General features: G+C 40.1%; 1 protein-coding gene across 11 annotated transcripts in view; it reads right to left on the bottom strand.

Annotated features, from left to right (window-relative positions):
* The window catches only part of rbfox1 (RNA binding fox-1 homolog 1), a 161,873-nt gene that overhangs the window by 35,872 nt on the left and 109,241 nt on the right, over positions 1-16,760 (bottom strand). For 8 of the 11 annotated variants that reach the window (XR_011241089.1, XR_011241088.1, XM_069525137.1 and 5 more), the window contains exons 2-4: positions 10,526-10,819; positions 302-448; positions 146-199 (exon numbers count right to left, since the gene is read on the bottom strand). Coding sequence is in view for 9 of the 11 variants with exons in the window: in XM_069525137.1 (XP_069381238.1) it covers positions 146-199; positions 302-448; positions 10,526-10,819 (495 nt within the window). In the remaining 2 variants the exon portion in view is untranslated. The remainder of the gene's footprint in view (positions 1-145; positions 200-301; positions 449-10,525; positions 10,820-16,760) is intronic. The other 3 variants (XM_069525135.1, XM_069525142.1, XM_069525141.1) reach the window with 3 other exon arrangements.

The raw sequence follows: 16,760 nt of genomic DNA, 5'->3' as shown, positions 1-16,760 counted from the left end.
CGCTTACCTCACCTTAAAGCTGATCCAATATATGGGAGGCAGAACCAAAAGTGTTACTTTAATTTAAATGTGTGCTCTGATTGATTGTTGGACCAAAACAGTTAAAAAAATAGGAAAAGATTAAGAATTTAAAAGTATCACGTACCTTGGAACCGCGCTCGTTGAAGATGATTTCCACATCTAAGATTTTGCCGAATTGCTGTAGAGAGACAAGCAAAAAAAATCTCATTTTCATCATCCTAAATTCAATGTCGTGGTTGTTAACCAAAATATATCATATGTGTTACATTTTTGTACTTACGCCAAACATTTGCCTGAGATCTGGGTCTCGGAACCTGAAGGGGATGTTGGAGACATGAAGTCTCTTGGGTTGGGCTTTGTTATCTGTGCTTTCAGGTACAGACTGTGTTGGTGGCTGACTGTCCGTCTGAGCGGCATCATCTGTCTGCTGGAAAAGACAGAATAAAGGACACAAATGAAAGATGCATAATGCACGTTACAGTTTGCCTGACAATAAAAGCAGCAGTATGTTTTCTGTATATCCATATATTTAAGATGTTTTAATCTGGAGTCACTAAAATTCATATTCCCTAGTAGGCCTGCCTCTATGCAGGAGTTGCACTGTAGTGGCATGGAGGAGATAGAGGTGGAAACCACAATGCTGATTCAAGTCATGTAATTTAGTTCAGTTCAAATATTTAAGTGTCTCAAATGCATTTTAAAATGAATTGAAGGTCCAGTGTTTGTAGGAAAGACCTGAATCTTAATAGTTCATCACTTGCTTATACTCAAATGATAGCTGTGTAGAAAGCAATGTCTTTCAAATAGAACTGCAAAGTGCTGATGGGACCAAAGACAGAGCGCCTCCCTCCCTTATGTAGTGTCTGCTCAGCCCCCGTCAGTGGACCATCGACCAGGAGTTCCAGCAGTCTGCATTTATGACCTGACAGACAGGTCACTAAAATACACGCAACATGAAACAGTTGGATTTACTCTGAGTCAACATAAACAGAATATTATAAAGTCCTGGGGCCTCATTTATAACTGTTGCATACACACAAAACAGGGCCTGAAGGATGCTTATGCCACTTCTCAGGAAAACATTGGTATCTAAAAAACAAACTCGACAGGAGAATGTGTGCACTTGTGAGCTAACTCTCATGCATACATGCAAACATTTTAGAGAAAGGAAAATGACGTTGCAGACGTGAGGTGGTGAACTGAAGCAGATTATTGATCCGCTTCATCATTTTCATTAAAACCAAGAGTGTTATTTCTGCTCACGCGACATAACTGTTCCATAAGAACCTTCAATTGAAAAAGATATAAAACAACTGACAGCAAACTTGTTAGATCAAATTAAACAGCAGAGTTTCAGAGCCAAGTCATTAATAGTTTTAATAATATCTTCTAACACTGCGTGTGTGTCATCAAAGGCGACTTTAGTTTTCATACAGTGTGTGTGTAAAATCACTGCAGTGAACTTGACTGTGCCGTCAGGGCACTGGAGATCACTCACAAAAAGTAAACCTCCATTTCCAAATAATATCCCAGAGTGGAGGTTAGGCTCTCGCTGATGTGTAAAGTAAGCAGATTGCACTAAATATATATATTTATATTTAGCACAGTATTTATATATAAATACTGCTGTGAGGAGGAGGAAATGAGTGTTCAGAGATCAAATAAATGTTTTATCTCATGATGATGATGACTAATCAGCTGATATAGATTCTATAGAGCTGCGATCTGAGATCTTTGTGCTGAACTGAATCCAGTATTACATAGATCGACCTGACTGAACTGAACCATCCCAGTACAAACACAAGTTCTCACCACTCTGGTTTATTAGCCCACAGGTATGTGTGTGGTATGATGAGGTATGACTTTATAAAATTAAATAATCCTGCAGCTTTGGATGATTAAAACACGTACGGGCAACACAACAAGTTACCTCACATTTCTTTTCTTCCACATTTGAATTCGATTTTTGTTTTTAATTTCAAGCCCCATTCTTTCTATCATACTCACTGTCACTCACTGTATTATCTGCAGCAGCAGTGTATCAGTGTTTTTTCTTTATTAATAACATCACGACTGTGGCCACCATCAATCTTTCTTCACCTCCACCTCAATAACAAACACCTCGATGCTGGAGATGATTTAATATTCATGAGCTGCTTTGCATTGCCCGTTTATGGCTGAATGTGGGCCTGTAGGCGCAATATGAGGCAGATCCATGGGGTTTTATGAATCGGAATCTAAATAATCTATAATCTATAAATGAGGCCCCTGGACAGTAAACTGCCCTCGAAAGCTGAGCATCTTAACAAAAGCACATTTGTTCCTTTTAATGATGATTGTTACAATCTTGAAATCGGTCATAGCACAGTTCTACTGCCTGGTCTGAGTCCTGCCTGCATTACATGCAGGTGAATGGTAAAGGATGTGTAGGGTGATAGGTTGGCAATTAATTTTGGGACAGTTCTCACATCAATCACTCGCACAAGTTCATTGTGTACAGTATCAAAAAAAAATCAAAGAACTGAGGTAAGGCCTAATCCATAGTGCCCATGAATTATAAGCTACATGTTATATATGGTTCGTGAGACGCAAACAACAAACAAGTCAAAACCTGAAAGAATTCAAATCCGCAAACACCCAAACATGATGGATAATCCTGCACACATACAGGGTCACAGCAGCGGTCTGTGTTTGTCCTTTAGCTCTCAGTGTGAGTGAGATCAATGGCTGTTAAACACAAGAGAGGATTCAACAGGCCCCTCTTATTCTGGGTGTGTGAGTGTTACACAAAGTGTTGAAGTGTCTTTTGGCCAGCTTCAGGGACCTGCTTTTTCAAAACATATGATTATTTAATGAAGTCTTGCTCATATATTAATATAGTGGTGGTACAATAACATAGTGTATTAGAGAGGTTAAAATGCAATGCAACTGCCATAAGCAATGTGTAAGAGGACCAGAAAAACAATGTTTTCGACTCTTCCCTGCTCCTTTTCTCTTTCTCTTGCTCCCACGATTACCAGGCTCCAAGTCAGCTAAAAATACAGCCTGCTGTGTGTGTGTATATGTGTGTGTATTTGTGTGGGTGTGTGAGCTCGAAAAAAAGCAGCATACGGCCGACAGACTGTAAGTCTTCCATGCAATGCTGAGGTATACAGGGGCACATACGGAAAGAAGTGCACACACACAGTGACAGCCATCTGTGCATGGCTCCACGTCAATGGTGACATCCACCTACACAAGTAGTAAAAAATAAAACAAACAGTGACACAAAGCGTCTCATCTCGTCGCTTTTGGCATCAGAAACCGATATGTGAGTTGAGGCGAGGCTGAATGTGGAGTGGTTTCCCGACATTCTGGAAATGATTGCTAACATCAGGTTCCCAGAGAAGGAGAGAAGACAATAAAATGTAACCTGGAGAGACACGAGCAAAAGGCTATTGGAAAACACTTCTGTTTAGAGTTTTGTCAGAATTAAATGATTCTTTATTCTAGAAAGAGGAAGAAACTAGAAGAGCTGGTCCACAGTTGTTTCCCTTCACCAACCTCTCAACATACAAGATGTCAAAGACAAAGAAAATGTGTATTTTATTATGATTAGCATATAAATGATTGTGTTTTGAGGTAACAGCAACCTGGACATTTGACCAACAATGTTCGTTTTCGCTGATCCTCAACTTTAACTGAATGTTAGTGCCAGATGTTACGGACTTTTCTGTAGGCATTCCTGATAGTAACACATCACAATAATGGTATGGACTCACCTGAAGCATATACTGTATATGCATTGACAAATTACTAAGTGTCTTAGGATTGGTGTAATTGGGAATTTACTTTGAAGAAAATGAAAAAACTACAAATTATAGAGATATACATTAACTTGGGGCCTGATCTACTAAGACCCCAAATAAAGAGTGCTTAATTGCATTGCATTACAACAGATTGCATGTTTGGTTGGTAGGCGTTTTGCTGGTGATCTAGTTAAAATAGTTGCGTGAATGATAACAGGTGCAAACACGGTAGAGGTAGTAGCATTTAAATGAGTGTTTTGCGTGCGTTACTGGTTTCCACCATGGAGCATTACAGAGAGCAGAGTGACCAGAAGCGCAAAGCGAAATTTAATGCCATGGAATTGGAGGTGTTAGTGGAAGAGGCAAACAAACATGTTGTTGAGCTACAGTAAAGAAATATTAATATAACTCAAAGAAACACGCACATACCCTACAAACGTGTGTAATATACACGCAGTCACAATCCACGCAATTATTTTCAGGCTTTGTAAATCACAAATTATCGAAATCAAGTTTGCACACATTTTACACTCACAAACATTTAGTAGATCAGGGCCTTAGAAACAAAAACTACAGTTTAGTGGGCAGCTGTGGCTCAGGATGGTCGTCCACAAACCAGAAGGTTGGTTAGTCTATCCTCGCCTCACCCATTCCATGCCTCGAAGTCTCCTTATGCAAGATACTGAATCCCAAATTGCTCCTGACGGCTGTGCCATCAGTGTATGAATGATGTATGATAAAGAAAGTGCTGCAAATAGATGCACTGTATGAATGTGTGTGTGAATGGAAGAGATAAAGTCACTATAGTAGGGGATTTCCACATTCATGTTGATTTTGCTTAAAGGTGCAGTGTGTAGAATTTAGTGATATCTAGTGTTGAAATTGCATGTTGCAGCTGAACACCCCTCACCTCACCCTCTCCTTCCAAACATTAAAAAGAACCTGTCAAAAATGTAATTGTCAAAAAATCTCAATAGTTGTTTAGTTTGTCCAGTCTGGACTAATGTAAAAAAACATGGCAGCCTCGATAGAGAGGGTCCCCTCAATGTAAATATAAAGTATTTAAATATAAAGGACCTTTTCCGGGCTAAAGAAAACTACAATTCATACAATTTAGATGAAACGAACTAGTGAAAACATCATGAGGATTAATCTACAATAAATTTCTGCGAATAGATCCCTTTCACCCAAATCTTACACACTGGACCTTTAATAACGGCCTTAATTCTGCATTTTACTTATGGACTCAATTGGTTTAAATCCTCTTCTGTCTGAAGTGTTGACGGTAACTGCAAGAGATCATATGGCACTTGTCTTAGCTTCACTGCATTGGCTCCCTGTAAAATTCAAAATCCTGCTGCTCACATAATTCCCCCAACAATCAAGCCACATCATATATGAAAGAGCTCATAGCTCCGCACTGTCCCAATAGATGCCTTCGCTCCCAAAACACAGGCTCTCTAGTGGTTCAGAGAGTCTGTGAGAGTAGAACAGGAGGTAGAGCATTCAGCTACCAGGCTCCTCTCCTGTGGAACCAGCTCCCACTCTGGGTTCAGGAGACAGACACCATCTCAGCATTTAAAGTTAAACTTAAAACTCTTCTCTTTGATAAAGCCTATAGTTAGTTCTGGATCAGGTGAGTCCTGAACCATCCCTTACTGAGCCCTTCTCTCTCTCTCTGCCCCCCCTTCTCTTCTCTCCCCTCTTTTTTACCCATCTCTCCTCGCTTCCCCATTTTGCCTACCCCAACCGGTCGAGGCAGATGCCCGCCCACATTTAGTCTGATTCTGCCAGAATCTGCCAGGTTAGGTTTCTTGAGATAGTTGGGATTCGGTCCTATACAAATACAATTGTACTGAATTGAACAATGACGCACTTCAACATACAGTACATTACAGATGATGTGCTTCTTGATTGGAAGTTTCAAAATATCTATTTTCTCTTTCTCTTAACCCCCTACTTCTCTCAACACACACAATGTCGAGCTAACAATCAGGGGATACGAGGCTGACGTTGCTCTATAAACACTCTGACCAGATGAGGTCATCCTCCCAGCACACACATGCTACTGAGAAAAGACTTTCGATTTCCATCTCCAGCCACAAAACATTGTAGCTGTAAACTGTATCCAATAGTATTTTGCTTTGTACTAAAGGAAGTATCTGAAATGAGACACAGTCTTCGTCTGGTAAAGCAATATAGCATTAAGTAGGCGCATAACATCATCAGAACCACCACGGCCTGGCCAGCTGATTGGCCCTCTGTCACGCCATGCAGTGTTAGAAATACAAATTTAGAGTAAAGGTAAATCAAAGAGAAAACAACACTGGGCAGATACAGTCAATCAGAACTATGTTCCATGTGACAAAGTAAAAGTCATCTCAAACTGGTTCCGTGAACTTGACAGTGAGTTCAGGGAATTTCAGTGACCAACAAGTCAACAAGTCAACAGATACGAATCCAGTAGAACCTCTGGGATGTGGTCGAACAGAAGATTGGCATATTTATAATATAAAGCTGACATAACTGCAGAAATGTTGTAATGCAGTCGTGTCTATACGGAGCGCAATATCAAAGCAAAGTTTACAACATTGTGGAATCAAAGACACAAACAACTGCAACTGTTTGAGAATATAGCAAGAAACTGTCCAACCTTTTAGAGTGATAAGTGACTGTCTATGTTAACTGGGGTTGTGAGTCATATAAAATACAAAATAATACAAAATAATGCCAATTTTAAACGCCACAGTTTTGTTGCAATTGTGAAAATACATCATGTCATCCATCATTACATTTAATAATTGTATTTTCTCCTGTAAGGCATAGGATAAATTGAAAAAACAGCCATGTACTATGTAGACATCAAATAAGTGTATTGCCCATGATCATGAAATGATGTCAGAATATTCTGTCATCATGCTGTTTTGGGGCTGAGATCCATTGTTGGCACAAACAGCTGAAGCTTGGTGGAGCAAGAGAAACACAGTGTCCCAGATGCAGAGAGGCACGTGGCTGAGAAAAGGAAGAGAGAAAATAAAGGAGAGAGAGGAAGGTTTGATGATGTGGGGGGAAGCAGTGCAGGAGACAGACTGAGTGTGCAGGAGAACTAATGAGACTTCCAGATGTACAGTATGCCTTCATCTTGCTGCCAACATGCTTTGTTGCCTCACTCTTTCCTCTGGGCGAATAACTTGCAGGGAAGAAATAAATGCACAACGCTCAATACCCAGCACATAAACAAGGCCTGCATTTCTGATCAAGCACAGTAAGAATGTTTGGAAAAATGAAAGAACTAGAAATGTCACTCATTGTGAATGACTGATTTCCACCACTGCATCACATGAAGACACGGTTTGAACTGACACTCTTTTTACTCACTCATTTGACTTCTGATGGACAGAATCGTACTGATCTTCAGTCTTCAGCCCATGAGAAGTGGCTGAATGAAGAGTCAAAGCTGTGTATTGTTTTGTAAAGCAATTTGGAGATATTAGTTAATCAGTGAGTCCAAGTAATTTGTGCCACCTTTAGCGATCAAATTCTATTGAAGTCATCCTTGAGTCTAATGAGGAAATTCCCTTTGGGCATTCCTGTTGAGTTTTAAAAAATACATAAGGCCATGTGACCGTGACCTTTTGACCTTTGACCAACAAAATGTTATCAGTTCATCTTTGAGTCAAAGTCAGTTAAGCAGTTCAACTGTTATTTCTGAACACCTCCAACACAATGTTCCACCTCCAACACAATGTCCGCTCATTTTTATAGTTGAAGGTTGATACCCAAGTATATGTCACGGAACCTCACAGTGTTCTCTTGGAGTCTTATCATCATGTTGCAGATGAGAGTGTAACAATGCTGATCTTTTCATTTATGGAACCCTCACTTATTACTGTGTGCCCACACCAATGAGGTTAACAAGCAGGAGCCACTGCTGCATGAAATGTTTGCAGAACTACACTGGGTTTTGCTTCTCAGGCTAAAAACAGGCTTCCCTAACAGGCTGGTGGAGGATGTCATGAGTATCTGAAGCCTGAATGGAATACTTGCACACACCTTTTATAACTATTTTACAGTAAATAGTAAACGCACTGAAAATAGATACATTTACAATATTGTATATTTATTTAAAGGTACAGTGTGAAGAATTTTGTGATGTGGTGCATGTTGCAGCTGAGTACTAGAGAGGACCCACTCCTGATGTCAACATAAAGTATTTAAATATAAATAAAATAATACTTTGTACAAATTAGATGAAACACACTAGTGAAAACATCACTAGGATTATTTTATATTCAGTTTCTGCCAATAGATCCATTTCACCTAAATCGTACACACTGAGCCTTTAAACGATTAATCAAGGAAACTATCACTATATTTGTATGTAACACAATACATTTGTGCTATAGTATAGAAACACTTTCTCCATCATTTGTTGTCTTGATTTACACGTATAATAATAATTTATAATGTTTTTATACATCATTCATTTTTTTCTCAGTATTTTGAAATCACTCTAATCATTGATCAAACACCACGTCTGATTAAAGTGATGTTTGCTACATATAGACTTCTACTTAATATATTTTAATTTTATGAGCATAATCTTAGTTGAGGTCAATATTTCATGTGTGAATTAAGTCTTGAAGTTCAGTTGAGAAAGAAAACTAAATGAATAATTTCTGCAGTGCTGAGAGAACACAATATTACTATGTAAAATAATAAACATCTTTTTGACACTTAAGGCCAGCGGTGTCATAAATATTTATGAAATGAACTAAGTTATCCATTCACAGAAAAAAAAAATGACAAGCAGGATATTTGTTGCCTGCAAGGCTGCACTTGTCTATGCAGCATTAAAAATCATATGAATTATATTAGAACTGTAACTCAAAAATGGTCCCTGAGAACAGTGACAATTGTCTTGTGAGCTGGAGTGCTGGAGGGATAATCAGATAAAATAATACAGTAGGATCTGTTTTGTCATACAGCTGAACAAAAACACAACTGTGGGGACAGTTGGGGCCTTAGAGTGGAGCTCACCATTGACAGGGTATTCTTCCTGTTCACTGCTGATCTGGGTATAATGGGTTAATTGGGCATTCAAGATTCAGTGTAATTGTCATTACGCAACACAAGATTACACAACAAAATTGTGATGTAGTGTCTCTATGCTATTCCCAAAATATACTAGAAACACTGCACTGCCTTTGTATGCCTCCGTCAGCCACTGCAGTTTCTCTACACACTGAAATCACAGATTTCTAATCAAATAATCTTTAAAGCCTTGTAACAACTGTTAATCTTAGAAGAAATTCCCAAACGGCAGGGTTGACATATGTTCAATTGGCCCAAAAAAAGTTTTTTCTGAGGCTACTGTGACCTTGACCTTTCACTTTTCCCCGCCCAAATCTCGTCAGCTAATCTGTAAATCTAAATTAGCATTTGCACCAAATTTAAAAGGATTCTCTTGAGGTGCTCTGAAGATTGATAGGTGTACATACGCACAGACAACCTGAAAACATAATGCTTCCAGCCCCCAAATGGAGGAATAAAAATAATAACCAAAATACCAATTATATGACTGTCAATGACCTCACTCAAACGCTGTAGTGTATTTTTTTTATTTGTATCTAGAGTAATGCAAACACAAACACACTGGTGGATTCTCTGGTTTGGTAGTGATTTGATAGCACAACAACAACTTTGCTGCCCCTAGTTGAATAGTGGGCATGCATTTGCTCCACTCTGTTGATCAGGTGCTATGCCTCCTAGTAATGTCCTGGTCCGACAAACCCATTCAAGTTCCAGTACTACCGTGGCAGTAGACCATGCCACGGGGCTCTCACCACAGCAGCCAGAGATGAACCATTCTGGTTTTAACATATTTCAATCAACTTTTTAAACAAATCTCTCCAACATACAAACTTCAAGTGTTCAGCAGTTTCTGCTGGTGCCTGGCTTTTCAGCCCAATGTCTCTGTGTCCTGAGTGTGATTTGCTGCCTATTCAACCTGAGGATCAATCAGCTAACAGCTCTCACCTGTGCTGACTGATCCTCTGTGGTGCAGGTGAAGGTGCTCTCCCAGCCTCCTCACCTCCACAATTACTATCCCATAACTCCAACTTACGATAAAGTCAACTCACTACCTCAACTCACGACCCAGTCCTACGAGTCTACAAGCCACAGCTATGGCTTAGGGAGCTATGCTGCTCTCAAAATAAAAAGTGCTGCCTATAGATGCACTGTGTGTGTGAATGGGTCAGCCCTTTGAGTGGTCATCAAGACTAGAAAAGTGCTGTATAAATACAGATTAATTACCATTTACTTGATCAAGACAGAGCACCATACCCCTCAAGATTCTGTCTTACACCCCAGACCTTGTTGTGTCCATTGACATAGCCCACAGAGCAACACACAAATATAAAATAACTAAGAAGTTTGGAATCGATTTTTGATTACCTTAAATTTAGTTACCCATTAGTTTCTATTGATTTATTTTTGCAAAACTATACATAAAAGGAAAGGAAATTAATAATACTAATAATACTGCTCAAAGTTTTACTTTTATTTTCTTTAGGTTTTACAAAACTTTAAAAAAAGACACATAATAAAAAATATATACAAAAAAGATATATTAAAAAAAAGATATCATTTCAAAAGAAATAATAATTCAAAACTCATTACAAACTGAAACAATGCATCTCATAATGTCTTACTGTAGCTGTGCCTGTGACCGTCTGGCTGCTGGACTCTGACCCGCCCTGATCATTGTGGCTCTGCGAGGACTGGTACATGTTGAGTGGATGCTCACTAATGGAGGCCTGGACCCCAGTGTAGTCCGGTGGTGCCGCTGGGTGCTGGTGTGGATGTGGGTGGGAGTGTGGATGTGGATGTGGGTGTGAAGCAGTGAATTCAGCTGGAATGCCGTTCTGGGGTGCAGGGGCAAACTGGGCTGATGAGTAAGCCTGGGCCATGGATGAGTCCGGGGGTGCCGGTGTGTCCTGGTTACCCTGTATGAACAAAGAGATTTACTTTTTAATTTAGATCACATAAACATTCCATCTGTATAAAGTATGACTCATGTCTTGTTTTCCCCAACTAAACATCCCTTTAGATTCTTTTTCAAAAATGCAATCTTGTGGTATTGCCATTTCATCTTGGTAGCGTAGACACTAAACAAGGTAATGTGCATTAGACGTCTGGGGGTTTCATACTACTTGACTGCTTGGATTTAGGCTGAGTATATTCTTTAAATAAGTTTCTCTGCTAGAATACTCTTGTATCTGCTGTCTTGGGTTATCTAGATTGGTTGTTTGTACTGTTTTGTCTTACCTTGAATTGTATGAGCTAGGATTTAGTTTCACTCAAGTGTTTAAAAGTTAAAGAGAACAAGTTAAAGTGGTTTAATTTGATTCCAATTCTGTCAAGGGGCTAAGTTCTATTTTACTTTCTACCCATGTGGTAAATAGACTTTGTTCTTAATCAGTTTTTTTGATATATTAGGTGATTTTGTTAAACTCACCTCTGATAAAGGTGAAAAATGTCTTTTGCTGTTGAGCTGTGCTGCATTTCTATTGCTGGGCCATTACCACCAGGTGCTTGATTTGACCCATTTACAGGGGGTGTGATCAGCACTGCTGTAGCCAACCATCATTGACCTCTATTATTTGAATATGTGTACACTTTGCTCGCTCCTGTTCACAGCATTACCGTAACCTTTCCTCTCTTATCTATCCCACCCATTCCACACATACCCAACACTTGTCACATGGGGCCTCCCGAACCGCCAGTCAGCTACCCACAAGACATACTTCATCTCTGTCTTTGCTACCCAGCAATCACTTGACTTCCTAGCTCTCACTGAAACCTGTATCACACCGGCCAATACATCCACCCCTGCTGCTCTCTCCTCTGCCTACTCTGTCACCCACAAACCCAGACCCACTGGTAGGGGTGGTGGTACAGGTTTACTCATCACCCCCAAATGGAGTTTTTCCCTCTTCCTGCTGCTACATTTTTTACCCTGTCGTCTTTTGAATTTCACGCAGTGACAGTTACTCATCCGGAACAATTAAAAATTGTTGTTCTCTACCATCTACCAGGTCCTTTGGGAGACTTCTTGGAGTAATTAGATCTTTCTTCTTTTAGAATTCCTTCACTCAAACATTCCAGAAAATGGCCCTCCACTTGTCCTTCTTGGTGACTTCAACATCCAGTCAGAGCAATCTGACCTACTCACTTTTCAGTCTCTTCTGTCCTCTTTATCTGCCTCTATTCCTGCAGCCGAAGACACTTTTTACCAAACCAAAATTCAACCCTTATTTTCCGACCCCAAAACTCTTCTCGATCTTTTCCAACCTCCTTGACCCCCCCATCCCTTTCTTATTTCCACCATTCTACCTAGCCACTTTGTCAACTACTTCACAAAAAGGTAGATGACATATGCTCCTCATTTTACATTGTAATGTAATTACACCTTCTGTAAATACATCTCCATCAACTTCATCTTCATCCCCTTCTCTTTCCCTTTTTACCCCTCTGTCTCCCAACCCTGATATCCTCTGCCCACCCAACCAACTACGCCGTTGACTCCATCGCCTCTCATGTTCTCCAGTTTATTGCTCCCGACCTTCTTCTTTTTCTCACCCATCTCATTAACACTTCCCTGCTAACTGGTTGTTTCCCTAACTCTCTGAAGGAGGCAAGAGTAAACCCTCTCCTGAAGAAACCCTACCCTCAACCCATCTGAAGTATGAACTACAGACCTGTCTCTCTTCTTCCCCTCTTTCTATCTTTAATCAACTCTCCTCCTATCCTTACCACAACAACCTTTTAGATCTTCACCAGTCTGGTTTCCAGGCAGGCCATTCAACTGAGACTGTCCTCCTTGCTGTCTCTGAGCAACTTCACACTGCTAGAGCAGCCTCTCTCTCCTCTGTCCTCATCCTTTTAGACCTTTCTTCTGTGTCTGACACAGTGAACCACCAGATCCTTATTTCCTCCCTTGAGGATCTGGATGTCTCAGGCGCTGCTCTCTCCCTGCTCTCATCCTACCTCAATGACTGCACTTACCGGGTAACTTGGAGAGGATCTGTGTCAGAACCTTGTCATCTCACTACTGGGGTCCCTCAAGGTTCTGTCCTGGGTCCTCTCCTCTTCCCTCTGTACACCAACTCTCTCTGCTCTGTCGTTCACTCTTTTCCTATTAAAGCTACGCAGATGACTACCAACTAATCCTCTCTTTTCCCCGATCTGAAACACAGGTAGCAGCACAAATCTCTGCCTGTCTGACTGACTGATCTCTCCGTGGATGTCTGCACGCCACCTTAAAATGAACCTTGACAAGACCAAACTACTTTTAATTTCAGAGAAAGGCTCTCCCTCCCATGACCTGACTATTACCTTTGAAAACTTCATGGCAACCCCCACCTCCAGAATGCAGCTGTTCGAGTAGTCTTTAACTTACCTAAATTCACTCACACCACTACTCCGCTCCTCTGCTCCCTTCAATGGTTACCAGTGGCTGCCTGCATCCCTTTCAAAACACTAGTACTTGCGAACCGTGCTGTGAACAGGTCGAGTCCGGTCTACATCCAGGACATGGTCAAACCTTACACCCCAGCCCATTCCACTCTGCTCTGCATCTACCAATCAGCTTGCTGCTCCCTCACTGCGAGGGACACCTAGCCACTCAACAAAATAATGACGTTTGCTGTTCTGGCTCCTAAATGATGGAACGAGCTCCCCATTGACATCAGGACAGCAGAAAGTCTACACATCTTTCACAGCAGACTAAAGACACATCTCTTCCGAATACACCTTGGATAATATATATATCTATAAGTATATAAATTCTTGCATTTATATGATACTTACATGTAGCACTGACAGTTTGGCTTTTTTTAAGCAAATTGTATTTACTTGATTCTTGTTGTTCTGGGTTTGAACCTTAACGTTTGAATGCACTTATTGTAAGTTGCTTGGATAATCGCGTCAGCTAAATGAAATGTAATGTAATGTTGGTGGAAAATGTCACCAAAAAAACTGAATTCACACTGGCCCGACATTTTTCATCCCTAGAGAATTAATGACTTATCCCCTGATTTTATATTTTTGCACCACTGGCTGACTGACATTTTTAAAGGTACAGTGTGTAGAATTTAGTGATATCTAGTGTTGAAATTACATGTTACAGCTAATTACCACTCACCTCACCCTCCCCTTTCAAACATGAAAAATAACCTGTGGTAGCTTCAGTTTACATACAAATTCAAAAGGTGTTTAGTTTGTATGTAAAAAAAAAAGGCCTCTGTAGAGAGGACCCTCTCCATGTAAATATAAAGTATTTAAATATAAAGGGGATTTTCTAGGGTAAAGAAAACTTCAATTCATACAATTTAGATGAAATGAACTAGTGAAAACATCATGAGGATGATTCCACATTACATTTCTGACAAAAGTTCCCTTTCACCTAAATCTTACACACTGGACCTTTAAGTCAGAGGGAATTGTCTTGACAACATGGATGGCATTCCATGAAATTCATGACAGTCATAGACCAAGATGATGTATCCCAATCACCTTCTGATATTAAAACTCTTCATCTTGTGCAACCATCAGGTCAAAATTTCAACTTTTTATGACCAACACATTTCTTGGCAACATTACAAAGAGGGAGCAAACAAGAATGGAGAGACATCATCATATTGTTTTCCATTACAGCCAACACTGAATATTGTTAGTGGAGCTGTTTTTACAAAATTAATTTAAAACAAAATCTTTGTCATAGATTGCCTCACAGTTACATTAGCGCATTAAACAAGTGTAAACACAGTGTGTGCTGTGCAAAGAGGAGTACAATTTGGAATGGCAAGCTTTAATGTACAATGTAAAATCTTTACAGTACATTTGTGTCTTGTTTTTAAAAACACATTCACTAGCTGAAAAAAAAACTGTCTCAATGAGAAATGTAGTTTCAGCTGACTCTGGCTGGGATTTATGAAAAATGGTGGAAGCAGTTGAAGAAAGAACGTTAATGTGCTCCCAAAACACTTAGTGTATGTGAGAGAGGTTACTCCTGTGGGACATTTATATCCCAGCCATTACAGAGAGAGAGAGAGGGAGAGAGTGACAGAGAGAGAGATGAAGCCATATGCAGGAAAGAGAGGGGGTGCAGACAGTGAGTCTTGGCTAAATGCTCTGCTGTGTAATGAGAACCACATTTAGAAGCCTGAAATATGCTTTACGTGGCAAAGTGCTGCACACACACACACACACACACACACAGGCGACTCAAGAAATACAATTTTAATTCTGAAAAAGAGCACAGAGTGTTTATGGGAATAAAAGTGTTTACATGAGTGTTCTTGTTTTTTCGTCATTTCTCAGAAGACAATTAGGCAATCACCTCTACTTTGTCTCCTGTGTTTTAATCGAAATGACTCTGTTCCTACTTGTTTGATTGACTATATTCCTTCTGATACCATCAGACTTGACTCAAAGCAGAGATTTTGGAGATTTTGTTCAATCTGCTCTCTATAAAACTCAGTGGAACTCTACCAGATGTTTGAAAGAATTCCAGATTTCTCAGTGACTTTTACTTAGAGTCATTGTTTAGTGCAACCCATTTTATAAACTGTAATATTTGGCTAAAAAACAACCTGGCTCTCGAGCCTCTGACCGTCCAAACCTTCACTTTTTGTCATGCCTTTCACACATGTTGATATAAAGTGCCGGGGTGTAAAATCTTCTATTGTATGTATTGTCTTCTTTGTTCAGGGTTATTTATGACAATGGCCTGCCAATGGACTGCAGACAAAATGCTTTATAGAAAAAAACAATTTCATGTGTTTTCTGAGAGTGAGATCATAAGGCTCTGCTAAACATGTAGCGGACATGGTTAGCTTAGCTTTGCATAAACAGTGGAAGCAGAGGAAACACCTACCCACAGTAATACATTTGACCCTGTTCGTCTTATCCTCACTCAAAGAGGAAGGACAATTTGTGGTTTGTGGTTGTTCTGTACTGGAACCTGTGCTCACTGACTGAACCTGGAGACAAGCAGTAGGCTACAGCCGTAGACTTACCAGGCTGGTAAAGATCTGTGTCATAGTTAAAGGTTTTATCTCGGACATTTTAAACAATAATGTCACATCCAACAACACTTTTCACCTTTGTAAAGAGACCTTATATATGTCCTGAACAGAAAACAGTCATACTCTCTATGTGTGTGTGTTATGATCCAAGCCTTTGTGTTCACATTCATGATAGTGCATGTGTGTTTATAAAGGGAAGCAGCTCCATCTCCAATCGGCAGGGATGTAATTATGAGACCTGTTTGGAAACACTAATTTAATTTCTTTTCCCTAGAGTTACACCTTTTTGAGACACAAACTCAGGAAACACACCTGTCACCTGGCCACTACGCTGCAGCAAAACCAGAAATCTGCTTCACGCAACATGGCACACAAAGGTTAACAATGCGAGCCAAGCTAACAAGTTGATATAAACAAAAAAAAACACATTTACAGTTAATGATAGCATCTAGCTGGATAATTTTGGTTGGGCTAAGTTTGTTGTGATTCTGACTGTAAGTTTATGGACTGCTACCACGCTTTAGAGAAGCCAAAGACTGTGTAGCACGTTGTTGTATCAAAGTCTGTTCTAATGACAACTAATGCCTCCTAGTGTGCTTAGGGTTAGGGATGAGTTTAAGTTCAGGTGGAGGCAGTCGTGTGGGGTGACTTTTGTTTGTAGGCAAGCAGAGGTGCAGAACACCCACCCCTAAACTAGAGCACCTGCATTACTCCTGACTGCGGCTGAAGCTTGAAAAGCACACATCTGTAACTAGTTACCGCCAGTCACCCACTCGACATCCCAGGTTATATCCTCAATGCGTGGAAGTCAAAAACAAACTGTTAACATGGTGTCATCCACAAAATGACAGTACAG

This window comes from Paralichthys olivaceus, chromosome 5 (genome assembly GCF_024713975.1).
Source record: "Paralichthys olivaceus isolate ysfri-2021 chromosome 5, ASM2471397v2, whole genome shotgun sequence".
NCBI lineage: Eukaryota > Metazoa > Chordata > Actinopteri > Pleuronectiformes > Paralichthyidae > Paralichthys > Paralichthys olivaceus.
This window is presented reverse-complemented; position numbering and strand designations above follow the sequence as displayed.